General features: G+C 27.4%; 1 protein-coding gene across 1 annotated transcript; it reads right to left on the reverse strand.

Moving 5' to 3' along the window:
• Window positions 1–5,088: 5,088 nt before the first annotated feature.
• Window positions 5,089–15,276, reverse strand: LOC119669092. The gene is made up of 7 exons (XM_038078866.1): window positions 13,549–15,276; window positions 12,251–13,449; window positions 11,093–12,196; window positions 10,833–11,008; window positions 10,528–10,738; window positions 10,325–10,468; window positions 5,089–5,368 (listed from the first exon to the last, which is right to left on the reverse strand). Exons 1-7 carry the CDS (start codon window positions 14,804–14,806, stop codon window positions 5,216–5,218), a joined length of 4,245 nt encoding a protein of 1,414 aa, XP_037934794.1. The 5' UTR covers window positions 14,807–15,276; the 3' UTR covers window positions 5,089–5,215.
• Between the last annotated feature and the right edge of the window lie 323 nt (window positions 15,277–15,599).

The following is a 15,599-nucleotide window of genomic DNA, read 5'->3' on the forward strand; positions in this document are numbered from 1 at the left end:
ATTTAATATTTTAAAGTTTATTTTTGTTTTTTAATATTTTAACGTTTATTTCGTACTTTGTGTATCTCCTAATATTAGGAATTCGCCTTTGCCTTCATCAGTTAATCTAAAAGTTTAGGCTAGGAGTTTGGATTCCTAGGAATTTTATAAAACTTTTGATGAAATCATTGATCAATGACTGATTTAGACATTGTAAGAGCAATTAATGTAGGAGTTTAGGTACGATCCAAATTCCCGGGAATTTCACGAAACTTTTGATGAAATCATTGATCAATGCCTGATTTATACATTGTAAGAGCAGTTTATCTAGGAATTTAGGCACGACCCGAATTCTCGGGCACTTTTATTTGGCAGTGAATTTTAGAAAACACATATTTTGAACATATTCTTCCACTATGCTATAACTCAATATAGCTTAGCTTTCCATTTATATAAATTATATAGATTTTAACTTTAAGTTACAAATTTTTTGGTTTAAAAGATCCGACATAAATTTTATTGAAAAAAAGTTTTCAACTCTGCCGAAGATGGTAATTTTATAATTTTACAACACAGTATAAGTGGTCTATGCTATATCGTAATTGTAATTGACATATTGTAATGCCAATCATCTTTTAGCAGAACAAAGTATAACTTAAAGTTAACATCAAATTTTATGAAAATCAATCAATTTCACTTTACACATTTTCCTTTCCTAACTCTAGTTTTATCCCTCATAATCGGCTATAATATCCGAACACATACACCAGTTTTACTTCGATTAGTTTAACATTCAATCTTATCGAAATAATAAGCTTCCTTCACATGGATTTAAGCTACGTTTAATTGTCACCTCACCCACATTAACATTTTTTTCCATCATTCTCCTAGTAAACTCTCGACTTGCCCTCACATTTTCCATCCCGTGTATTCTTCATGTAATCCGTTAATGGGTTACGATAATAATTTAATATTAATATATATAATAATTGTAAACTTTATAAAACAGCTTTCAAGCAACGAATATAGTTGTAATAACAATTTAGCTGCAATGTTCTATATCAGGGCTGCCCAAGGCACATCTCACGAACCAGATGCGGCCCGCATCAAGTTGCTATGTTAATCTAAAATATTGGTAAAATTACAATGTTTTATTTTTATGCTATCCCAAAAAAATGAATACAAATGAATAATTTAATAAAACTAAATTTGACATTATCACCGAACTTTTATTGTTCACAAAAAAAAAATCATAGACGTATTTATTTGTTTCTGCGGCCCCTTAATCTGTACAATGACTTGTATTGGCCCGCGATCGTATCTGATCTCGACAGCCCTGTTCTATATTATTAATATTTAAGATAAGTTATAAAACCTTTTGTCAGACTTGATTAAAAATTGTTTTTTAGTAATAATGTTACTATTATTTGTTTAAATCTATTTCGTTGTTGATTTTTATAGAAAATTTATTTTATTTTATACATTACACGCTAAGGATCTATTACTCACTATTTTCTTAAGTTAAGATAACTCTTAAAAATAATAACATTTATGTTAACATTCTTAATCCTGTTTTTGTACATTTTATGATAAATTTTTAAACTTATTTAAAGAGTTTTTACATTTACAATTTACAGAATAAAAAATGTATTTATGAGTTCTTATATTTGAAAGTGCTATAAGTTCAATGTTAACAAAAAAAATGTATCAATTGTAATTTTAATGAGATGTAGAGACACTCAACCTTTTTTAAGTTACGATTTGGTCCTTATTTATTTAGAATGAATTAATATATTAAGATATATATATATATATACATATATGTATTATATATAATTTTAAACAATTTTATCTAAAATTATTTTATTAGTTTTTATTTATATGTCCTTTATATATAGGATATATTTATTTATATATTATATATACCTTTTTTTTGTAAACTTTTTGTAACAGAATAAAGATATTGGCATAAAGAAATATATACGCATATACATATTTAAAAATATATATCACTTAATGTATAAATATCTTTATTATATTATGAAAAAATCTTGTGAAAAAGGTATATATATATAAGAACATATATATACTAAAATTAAACACATATTTATATATAAACTAATAAAATAATTTTAACTATAAAACTTTATAATGAAGTATTATTTAAATTGCTTAATTTGCAAATACTTAATTGTACTCATACACGATTAAAATGAATAAATAAAAAACAAAATATATCATCCTCTCAAATATAACAACTCATATAAAAAATGATTTTTTAAAAATAAAAATAGTTGGTGTTTATTTTGTTAAAATTAGGACTTTATTATAAAATTAATCAAAATGAGACATAAAGCAAAAAAAATTAATATATTTTTACATTCTTAAAATATCCCACTTATAGATTCAAAGGTTTTAATATTGATCACTACTACAAAAAGTAAATAAAGACATTAAAATTTTTTAATAAAACATTTTTAACATATTAAAAATAACAGATTTTACTTTTTAATAATTTTTCTGTAAGATTATATGCAAAAATGTTTTGAATGAATTAAAATATAATTTAAATAATTATTTAAAATTAAAAATATGCATCTATACGATCAATTTACAATTAAAAATTAAAGAGTATATATGTATAACATTAAAAATAATTTTCCGAATAATTTGTAATAATGACTAAATACAAAAAAATTCTTAAATAGAATTATAAAATCATATTTAAACATTAATCATATTTAACAAATATAAATATACGCTCAATTTAGTAATTATCGTTTTAAATATACACTTTATGTAGTAAAAATTAATATATATATATATATATAAATATATATCTTAATAACTTTACAATCTTGCAAGCATTTTTGTTATTTTTTCTTATTTTCTTGTTTTATGGTAAAACTAAATTGCTGTATTAAAGTAAAACGTAAATTAAACAATCATATCGCTTATTTATATATAAAACTTATACTATTTTATACATTTTCGATTACTTATAAACATGAAATTTACTATGAAGATCCAATTTTGTTTGTCGATTTATGAAATGGACTTAGGAGTTACAATTTATTGTTTACATTAATAATATTACTTTAAATCATAATTACAATGAAATTATTATTTAAAATTTAAGTGCAAATAAAATAAAGCATATAGAGTGGCACGTTCACCGGAAACCCAAATCAGTTTTTTGTTTCAGATTTAGTTCAGTTTTTTTACGTAGTTAGATAGATTCATTATACATAAACATACAATATTAATATTATTTAAAATATAGGCATTAAGACTAAAACATAGGTCAGCTTAGGTTGGGGTGTTTCCAGCAGAGTATCTTTATCTTTACCTTGTAAGACTTCAAACCCGTTAATGCGAGTTTTCAGCCGACTACAAATCGCCATGGCGTATGCAGATATCCAGGTTTGATGGTAGTGGATAACTTGAATTTACCGATATTAATAGACAAAGTCAATGATAACTCTTTAATTTGGGAATTAAAAAAAATGCTAGTTAATTGTAATAAAAATTCGAAATAAAAGTGAAATGAAAACATTTTGTAGGAAAAATCTCTAAAAAAAATATTCAGCGCTAAAACAAATACAACAAAAATTATACTTAATAGCATGGCTTCGAACTGGAACCGAACCGCAAAAATAACCGAAATTTTTGTCGGAGCGAAAACTGAAAAAAATATTGCTTGACATGGTTGTATTGTATGTCTATGCATGTCTTTAGTATAATAAACCTATGGTACGCGTGATACCTATTCAAAGCAATCCAAAAAAAAGTGTACGTTATATTAAAGTTGAAACGTGCAGGTTGATTCAACCCATTTTAAACATAGATTATATATTGTATATCTTAAGTAGTCTACCACATCGCTTTGATATCATAAAGGTATCAATTGCCAAAGCAATATAATTTCAAATCGCATAACTGCTTTTTACAATTCATTAAGAATAAAATGCATTAAACTTTATGTAATTGAGCAAATTTGGGAAAACAGTCAGTTTATAAAAAAAAAAATAGTTACATATCTTTCCATTAAAATAAAAACAGTTTACGAAATAGAAAACGTTCTAAAAGACCTATTTTTAAAAATGATCAATTTTTGAATTTATCCACACTTCTCTATTAAGTTTATCTTTGAAGGTCTAGAAGTACCTACATCTCATATGAAATATTATTGTATGTATATGTATACAGGAATAAACCTACATATTTATATAAAATTATGTGGAATTTGAATTTAAAAGTCTAGAAGTACTTATATCTCATAAAAAATATTATTGTATATATATGTATGGAGGAAATATACATATCTATACATATATTTTTATCATATATATATATATTATATATTTTTATCATACATATATATTATATATTTTTATCATATATATATATATTATATATTTTTATCATATATATAAAATCTCATCATATATCATATATAATCATATCATATATACATCATATATAAATCTTATATATAAAAATCATTTATATATAAATCATATATATATAAATCATATATACATAAATCATATATATATAAATCATATTTATATAACTCATATATATATATAAATCATATTTATATAAATCAAATATATATAAAACATGTATATATAAATCATATATATATAAATCATACATATATGTCATATATATATATAAATCATATATATATATAAATCATATATATGTATAAATCATATATATATATATATAAATCACATATATATATAAATCATATATATATATAAATCATATATATATATAAATCATATATATATATAAATCATATATATATAAGTCATATATATATATAAGTCATATATATATATAAATCATATATATATAAATCATATATATATAAATCATATATATATAAATTATAAATATATATCATAACTATATGTATATATGTTTATTTCCCCTATACATATGTATACAATAATATTTTATTTTAGATGTAAATACTTTTAGACTTTTAAATTCAAATTCCACATAGTTTTAGTTATATATATGTTACGTACGTATAGATATACTTATATGTTAAGATATGCTATATGTATACATATATATATATATATAGAATTTTATGGAGTTTGAACGAAATGAAAGTCAAAAAATGTTTTGGGTTATCCGTTTCACGGCCTTATATGTTACAAAAATCATTGGTTTCTCTCTCACACCTTTGTTTTGCCAGCAGATAAAAGTGATTTTCTCAAAAATGACCCGTTTGTATATATTTCCTAAAGCTTTCAGAACATTTGTTTGAACACCATTGCTCAATGATCGTTTCAAATTCAGCGTCCAATTGCGTCCCAACAGCATTTAAATTATTAAGAACAACAGTTTTTTTCATGGCAATATACATCTGCAAAAAAAAAAATTATTATTAATACATTTATAATCAATTATAAAATTTTGTTATTCAATATAAATCTAAAATAGTTAAACCCAATTAAAAAAAGAAATGTTAGAACGTTTCAGAGATTTTTTTTGTACTTTGAGCAACTGGAACCCAGAGGTTACAAGTTATGAGTTATAGCAATTGGAAATAAATTTCCAGGCACAGAGGTTGGCCTAGAACAGAATGGGATGAGAACGTGTATGATGATGCAAGAAAGATTGGAGTACTAAACTGGAAGAGAGTAGCAGAAGATCGCGACAGATGGAGGCAGATCGTGAGGAAGGGTCACACTGGACTGTAGTGTCAAATAAAAAGAACAACATTAGCACGTATTTTTAGCCGCGATTTTTACTAGATCGTTGATTTTTGCTTGTAAATGTTCTCTTTGCGAAAAGACAAGCACTATGTGCTATGCGTAGTGGAGATTTTGAAGTCAACTTTCCAAACTATCCATCTCTTTTAATACGTCACTTTTTTGAGAACAGCATCCTAAGCTTCTTAGTGCTACCCATATAGATTTCTTATCGAGAGAATCAAAAACTTTCAAAATCTATGAATGAAAGATAAAGCGAACTATTAAATTCGTTGCATTGTTCTATTATAAGTCGCAAACTGTTGATGTAATCAAGGCAGGAGCGATTAGAGCTTATTCTTTCTTTCCGTAATTTTTGATCTAGTGTCCAAAGAATACAATTTTTATTTATTAACAGTATTTTATTAAAGGTTTGCACGCTGCAGCCATCAAGTTATTCCTCTCAAATTGTTACAGTCCTTTTTGTCGCCCTTTTTTGGTATCTTAATTATAAGGCTTTGTTTCTACTCTTCAGGTACTTCTTCAGTACGCCAAATCTCTTTGAACAAATTCATTAGGATGTCAGCCACAGCATTCACACCTACTTTGAAAGATTTCCCTAGAATATTATCAGTTCCTGCAGACTTCAAATTTATTTAATTGCGTTATAGCTTGCATAATTTTTTCTATGCTAAGGGGATTTGTAGTTATACTTCTTAAAGGCCGAGTTGGTGGGAAGATAGCCGATGCAATCATATCAACGCCTGAGATATTGTCTGATAGTTGGGTCAGGGATTTATTCTGTTGTTAGAACCTTGCCTAACTTATCTTTGATGGGCATGTTGTTACTGTACTTGTTATATGAAAGTTTCTTTATGAGATCAAAAACAGCTTTCATATAACCGCGCACAAAAGCTGCATCAATTTCCGAAACTAAATTATTTATGAAAGTACGTTCATCGTTTCTTGCCTGACGTCTAACATCTATAACTAAATTCAGGTACACACTGTTAAGTACTTGTCTTCTCATAGGGGATTCGTTATTAAAGTTTTATATTCATTAAATTAATATAAAATTTTTAATATACACAATTCTCTTGCCGTTGCGATTATTAGAAAGAGTTTGATGTCATCGCTTCAATCTGACTTGAAGCATATTGTGACGAAACTGAGTTGGAGATAAGCGAGTTTTGGATTATATTAAATGTAATTGTACCAAACTTTGACTAATTTAGCTGACAGTCCAATTCTGTGTAAGCAGAAGAACTTAGTGGAACGAGAACATTTTGAGCAAATCAGCACTCGAATATGAAAAGTGTAATGCTAAATCCCAAAACAAAGATCAGAAGTACTTACAAATAATTATAATTAATTCATCTAAGGCTGTTAATGCTTATAATAACGTTATAGCTTGGGCTGAAAGTAATTTTATCAATTTATATGACCTTTTGGCTTTAAAATAATGGAAAAAAAAGGTGTTGAAGAAAATTATTGCTTCTAAAGAATACAAAAACAAGTAACTAAGAATAATAATTTCAAGATTTGTTTCACAATTAATTGTAATGCTTGTACAGAATTTTAATAATTAAAAGCGATCTCATTATCTTGTTCTAATTAAAAAGCACAAGTGCTTTGGTTATCTTTTTAAAATTAGAAAAAATATGTAAATTTTTAAAAAATATGTAAAAAATTTTAAATTTGCCTATACACTGTCATATCTCTAATTTGACAGGTTCAAAGTTCTCAACCTGTTACTTGTAGTCTAACGATTTTTTTCAAAGATCACTGATTATGAGTATTTGACTGTATACTTCCATTAAAAGCTGGCTTTCGTTATAGTTAATTTAACAAATTAAACAAATTTTGTAAATTTAAATGCAATTTAGTTAATATATTATACAGTACAGTCCCTTATATCGTGTAAACAAATCTTAAGTTTTGCTACTATATGAGGTACCAATACAATGCAGAATGTTTAGAAAAGGGAATGAATGACCCACCCGAATATTTCGTTTTCTTGTTGGTTTATGCTTCAATCAAAACGAATACGGTGTTTCCATATTTTATCACCTTTTAAGACACATTAAAAAAGGTATCCCTTTAATATATTAACTAAATATATTATACAGTACAATCTGTATTTTTACAGTCCCTTATATCGTGTAAACAAATCTTAAGTTTTGCTACTATATGAGGTACTAATACAATGCAGAATGTTTAGAAAAGGGAATAAATGACCCACCCGAATATTTCGTTTTCTTGTTGGTTTATGCTTCAATTGAAACTAATACGGGGTTGCCATATTTTATCATCTTTTAAGACACATTAAAAAAGCTATCTGTTTAAGACATATATTGAAAATTGATATAAAATTTGATAAGAATTTAATATAAGAATTCTATTTATTTTTCAATTAAATTATTGTCATAGGTTCACAATTGCCGTTTAATTAATTGTTTTAATTTAATGTTTGTTTTAGTTAACTTGTATTTTTATATATATTAAACTTGTAAGTTTGTGAAAATGATCATTGAAGATGATTGATATATTGAACGTGTTATTAAATTAAATAAATTTATAATTAAAACCAAACAATATGTTACGTTAGTAAAAAAAATTGACCTAATAGCCCCCAAAAAATCTAATATAAATATATCCAATATAAATATAATATAATATATATATGTAATATAAATCAATCCATTGTAAATAATTAAGAAATAATTAAAAAAATTTACAAAAAAATTTATAAAAAAATGCTGGCTTTGTATATTTATATACAAGGCCAGCCAGTCCAGTATATTACTAGCCAAGGCCAGTAATATTATTTATCTGACAGTTAGTAGTAATGGTAGTGGCTAAGGCTTAAATGTTTAATACTAAAGTTTGAATCTTGTTGTGGATGAAACTGTTTATTTTTGTTTGTCACATATTTTTAAATGTTAAAATTAAATTAAAACAATTTTTAAATTTTAAATAAAAATAATTTAACTTAGTTAATTACATATTAAATGTTATACACATAAAAAAAATAAAACAAAGCAACAATAATAATACTCATATTCATAATAATAAGATTATTTGCCTTAGTATGGAGGTATTTTGGAGAATAGTACATCACAAGAAAATTTTTTAATATTTATTTATTAATTAAATTTTAGCCTGTATGGTCGGTCAGCTGTACCGAGTAGACCCCATGTAGTCTCAAAAATTTATTTACGAATAATTAAATATAAGAAACCACTGCTGATGGGGATTTGGTATTACTTAAGACTGCTGTATAGTCAGGCAAAAATTTAATTAATTAATAAATAAGAAAAATTTTTGTTTTTGTAATTTACTACTATTCAAAATACCCCTCTATCACAACAATTCCTTGTATTGAGAAACATGTTTTTTTTCGTCATCATCAGCACCCAGAATTAATAATATCAGTAATAGTGATGAAGACGTAGCAGAAGGTGCAGGAATAACTTCACAAGTCAATAATAAATGTGCCGTTAGAATTATGAATTTTTATAGAAATTCATATTATAAATATAAAATATTTTTATCTATTTAAGAAACAGATAAAATGCTTTATTATGTTGAATATTAAAGTATCAAAGATTAACAGACATAATTTAAAATAAAACAAGTACCTATTTCTGATTCTATTGTTAGTCCTCATCACAGTTAACATATATATGTATATATGTATCATATATATTGTAAAAATAATGCTTTCAATTGATATGTGTGAAAAAAAAACTACAAAAGCATAATTGCCCAAAAATGTTTGAAAAAATACATTTTGAACCACCATTATTTCCAAACTAGTTTAAATTCAAACACTTGTTAGGGTTCCAACTAAAGGTTATTTAATGAAATAAAAAAATATACTTTTAAAGCAATTTTTTTTTTTATGCGACTCTTTGACAATGTTTATTTCAGTGAATATTAAAAATAGGTATTCCTCATCCAATATGAAACAAAAAAATCTCCTTCTGAAACTAAACCATTTTGCAACTAAACAGTGAGTTTAGACAGTGTCCACTCTGATTGATCGGCAAGATAAATGTTCTTATAAAAAAAAATGTATGTATTTTTTTATATCAGGCTAATTGGTCAATAATGTGAAACTTTTGATAAAAAATAATTGTAATTTATTTAATTTTTTATTTTAAACAATAGTTTAATGTAATAATAAAATAATTTAATATTAAAGAATATACACATGCATATATTGTTTAAAATAAAAACTAAAAAAATTACAAAAATTTTTAACAAAATAAGAAATATATATATATTTATATATATACGAAGTACATAATGTAATATAATGAAGTTTTTCATTTCAATATATCTTGAAATAAAGTTAAAAAGCCAAACCAGGTCTATATAGTACTTATAATTTGAATAAAATTAATAATAAAAGTGTAATAATCTTTGAACTACTATAAACTATTTTAGTTGAACTATTAAACTAAAATAAAAAGCCAGTTTATTTAGCTATATTGCCCCACTCTATGTAAACTATCAAAAATGTATATATTATCATTTTAAGTTGGATGTTGGATACAAATGTTCAATGAGTTTCATAAGCAAATAATTAAAATAATAAAAATATATTTCATAATTATTCTTACCTCTGGTGAGAATGCAGCTATTTTCTTAGCTTCTTCTAAAGCAACTTCATTCAGATTGGTTGTGGATGACAATTTACTAAGCAAACCCGATATAACAGACTCAGTAGAGTGTAGTTTATCACAAAGCCAGAATAATTTGGTTTTCTATATAATCACATATACATATCAAATAATTAATTATAAAAGTATTTTCATATACTCACATATGTTCCCCTGATTTTGGGTAAGTTATTCCAAATGCAATAACCTTCAGGTAACTGTCCAATTTTGGCATATGGAGTTTCATAAGTAGCTTTATCAGTGCCAACAACAACATCAAACAATGGCAGTTGTGTCACACCTAAACCAACATTAGATCCACAAACACCGGCAATAATTGGTTTGGGAAATGTGAGTAACGCGTACAAATAATCTCTGTAATAATAATTATTTAAATTAATTCTAAATTTCTATAATGGGAATTATATATAGTTAGCACAAAAATTAGCTGTGCAAACAAATAAATTACTTTGTTGCTTTCGCTAAAACATGCGCCGCTTGACGGCGTTTTTCTAAAACAGGATGTGCCAGGTCAGTAAAATCTACTCCATGGCAAAAATTCGGACCGTTTGAAAGCAATAACACGACATTACACTGTTTATCCACACTTAGCTCTTTTAATATTTCTACCAGCTTAGCCATCATCTAAAATAAAACGGGAGGCATTTATGATTGTTGATTGAAGACAATGCGTACAGCATTAATTAATGGAATACACAGTAACTATACCTGTGGCGTAAACGTATGGGGTTGTCTTGCCTTATGGGTACTAAATATAATTTGTGCCACATTACTTGATTTTTTTACAACGACATCATGAGGTATTACTGGTGGTTTTGCTTCTCTTCCCTTCTTTGCTACAGTTGGTGTATCCACTTTTGTTACCGGTGGATCTACTTTAGCTTTAGGTGTTTCTTTAGGCGTTTCTTTCGATAAAACTTTAGGCGTATTTTTTACTCCATCTTTAGTTATATCTTTTTTTGCTGCTGAATTTTTCACTTCTTCCGATGTTTCATTTTGCAATTCTTTTGCTGCAGCATCCTTTGAGCCAACAGGCTTCACTTCACTTGTATTATTTTCACCATCTTTTGTTTTAGCGGGACTTTTTACATTCTTTATATCAGCCAAAGGGACATTAGTTCCATTTTTACGTTTTTTAGGTCCTGGTTTCTTTCGAACTTTTGTTGTTTCTGCCGAAACTGGAGATGCCAAAGCCGGGGTTGCTGTTGTTGTCGGTGTGACTTCTGGAGTAAGAACCGCATTCTTTCTTCGACGACCAGGTTTTTTGTTTATTCTTGTTTCTGGTTTTGTAAATTCAAATGAATTATCTTCATTTACAGCTGAATTTTGATCTGTACTTGGAGCCGGTTCCACGATAACGACGCGTTTTTTAGTTCTATTTGATTTTATTGTTTTTACATTTGTTGTCGTTTGTGCCTCGGTTTCTGATGTTTCTGATGTTTCATTTGTTATATTCGATTTCGCGGTTTTATTATTTTTCGTTATTGCTTTACTTACAGGAGTCGATTTTATTGAGGTGGCTGTGGCAGGTGAAGAACTTATAACTAAAGAATTTTCAGATATAGAGGTAGTACTGGCCGAATTTATATCATTATCATTCGGCGTATCTGAGATATCTAAACTTAAATTATTTGAAGTGGTACTGGAGTAAGAACTATTAGAACGCCGACGTACTATCAGAGAATCATCGTCGGCTTTTTGTTTATAAACATGTTCCCAATTAGATGCTACTTTTGATTTGGGACCGCGTTTAATCCTTAAGGAAGGTACTTCTACAGTCTGAACGGATTCATTTGAAGATTTAAAATCATTCTAAAACAGATCAAAATGATTATATATAATTTATATATCTAAATTAAAACTCACCTTTTCCGAAGTTTTGCTAGGCATTTGAGGATTTTGTTCTATTTCTAATGTGTCTTCAGTGTCATTAGTTGTACTAATTTCCACAGATTTCTCATCTACAGGTTCAGGTGTTTTATTCACCGAAACTCGAAGTTTCTCATCTTTTGTTTGATTACCCTCTGGCGAATCTTGATCTGCTTTTTCTAGATCACTTGTATTAACTGAAACATTACTACTTTCTTCTAAATTTTCCGATGATTGCTTATCATTCTGTGTGACGTTTAGATCAATTGCATTTTCTGTTATATTCTTTTCATCTGTTATATTGCAATCGTCATCAGAAATATCACTGTAATTTTGAGTTCTAATTACATTAGCAATATTACTCTGTTCCAATACATTTGTGGTGTTGCTCTCTGAACAATTAGTAACATCTTTTATTTGAATGAACTCTTCTTCAACACTGGTATTCACTTGTGATTCATTTTGCTCTTGTTTATTTTTATCTTGATCTTTCTCGACGCCACACTCACCTTTTGCTTTGCTTCCTACTTCAGAAGCCGATAAGGGTGAACTAATTTTAATTAAATTTTTATTATCCAAATTATTTTCCTCGATCGTATCCAACTCTGAATTATTATTAACCGAATTTGAAATTTTTCTACGTTTTTGCGGTTTACGATGTCTCTCTTTTTTCGTTTCTGTCATAATAATATTTTCAGTTTCTATAGACTCAGCATTATTCTCTGTATTACACAGTTCTTCCGATTTAATGTTGTTTATTGAAATACTTTGTTCCTCCTCATTGCTACATTTTGATAAATGATCACATTCATCAGTAGCTGTGTTACTTACTTTAAACTCGTGATCCAATAAAGGATCCACTTCCTGTGCTCTTCTTTTAATAAGACTATGTCCATTGTAAACCGGGGTCATTAATCTTCGCTTTCTTCTACTTACTATTTGTCCTTCTTCAGTTCGACCACGCACATCACTTTTTGAGGAGGAATTTGTATTTATTTCTAAAAGCGGATCGTTTTCCTTTTGCAATTCTTGTATCTTGTGGTCACTAATATTTCCTTTAATTTCTTTATCTTCTGCTACATTAGATATTTGCTTTGTTTCCTTCGAGAAACTTAAACGACTTGATTTAGTTGATTGAGTTGATATTGTACTAGAAGTGGGGTCCCAAATTATTTTTGGTTTTATAATTCGTTTTTCTGAAATTAAACATATAATAAATAAAAAGTAATTATTAACTAAAACAATTTCCATTTGTAATTCATTTAAAAATAATGTAAAATAATTTTCTTAATTACCAGAATGCATGGTTACTGCTTTTAAAAATTCCTCACATCTATCTTCATCCACTATTAATTTTCCCGAACTAGAACTACTTATATCATCTATATTATACATATTTGTTTCTGGTAATTCAGTTTCGTACTCTTCTGAGACCTCCTCTGGTATCTCTTCTTGTACTTCTTCTGGTACTTCTTCAGGTACATCCTCCGGTACCTCCATTGGTTGTGTATCCAGCTGAATTGGATCAACACTATCTTCATCATTTACAGATGTCTCTGAACTTCTCATAGGAGATACTAAAGATATATCTGTAAAGCTTGTTGGTTCTGTTACTTCCGGCACTGCTCTTAATGTAGTTATTGTTGTTGTTGCAAATATTTTTGAAGAAGATTGCATATTAGTATCAAATTCTTGTTCCGTTTCATGTTCATGTTCCTGTTCAGTTTCATGTTCTTGCTCTGTTTCATGTTCTTGTTCAATCTCAGGTTCTGAATCTGATTTGTGATTATATTCTGAAAGAGTTTCTGGGGAAACTGCTTCTACTTCTAGCAAATGTTCAGATTTTGAGGAACCTGTGTTTGAGTATGGTGAATGTTCAATTATCTCATCACCACTCCATTCCAGGGATCCATCAAAACCATCCTTTTCAGGATGCAATAGATGCGTTAAAGTTGCCATTTGTGCCATCGCAATACGCTCTTCATCGCTATACGATTTTACTGTAATAAAATTATTATTATTTGTTGTAGATATTGTAGGCACATTGGTCATGGTATCTGTTTCCTTTGCATCAACTTCTGAATCAAAGACATCTATAATTTCGAATGGTCCTTCACCGTCAATCGTCACATTATCTGGCAATTCACTTTCCGTATGTGATGCAGATATATTAGATTGTGATCTTATGTGTTTTGGACCCAACCCAACATCTTTTAGAAACGGCATCAGATCGGAATGATCTATTGTATTTGTGGCTGTATGAAACACAGTAGGTGGATCATTTTCGGCATTGCCAATAAACGCATCGTATACACCAGAACGTGAATTAATCTTTCTTGTCATATTTCCAATTCGATGCGCCTCATTTTCAGAATAATGATCCCTGCTGTGCACATGATGTGTAACAGTTGTAGCTGGTCCATCTAATTGCGCCACTTGTCGTTCCAATGATGTACCAAAGAATTCAGTGATAAATTCATTTGTATCAAAGTCCTCAAATTCTCTAGTTTCAGCTGAGATACTTCTATCCCCTGGCGTTTGTAAGCGGGACATTTTCAAAGTTGTGTTTACACACGTTTTTTGTTTTTCTTAAAATATTTGTTACGAATATATTATATATCGGATACATTTAACACATATATGTATATGTGTTTTGTTTTAAAACCTAAACGTCTATCATTTGCTATCTTTTTAGCACATTCACCATATTTTGTTTTTAATTTTAGAAAATTGCCATATAGCGTAGTGCAGCGAGGTGAATGTGTTGTCGGTCGCTCAGTTGAAGGCACCGCACTCTTATCAGTGAAATTAAAATACTATTTTTTAACCAATACCGTTCAAAATAACATACGCAAATATTTCACACATAACGCATATTCTGTGCTCTATCCTTAAACGCTTACTACATATAAAAAAATTATGGTATTTGTTACAATTCTGTTTAATTTTTAATAAATTGGAGCCTCACGTAATTTTTCAGTCACGATTACTAATTTTTTAAAGCATCAAGTGTGAGAGTGATAACCATACTTACATGTCATATGACAATATTGCCACCTAAGCGTATTTAATTACGCAGAAATAAAATACTAACTTTGGACGAAAGGAATGATGCGCAGTTATTCTCTTTGTTTTGCTCTATACACTCAGAAAAAATTAGTTATAATTTAATTTATAATATTGTAATTTTATAATAACAATAGTAATAACAATAGTCCTACAGTTACATACCTTAATAATTATAAAACTAAAATTATTTATATAATTATAAAACTATAATTATTTATATAAATATAAAACTATAATTATTAATAGTTCAAAACATTAATTATAAAATTCTTTTAAT

Source organism: Teleopsis dalmanni, chromosome 1 (assembly GCF_002237135.1).
Source record: "Teleopsis dalmanni isolate 2A chromosome 1, ASM223713v2, whole genome shotgun sequence".
Taxonomy (NCBI): domain Eukaryota; kingdom Metazoa; phylum Arthropoda; class Insecta; order Diptera; family Diopsidae; genus Teleopsis; species Teleopsis dalmanni.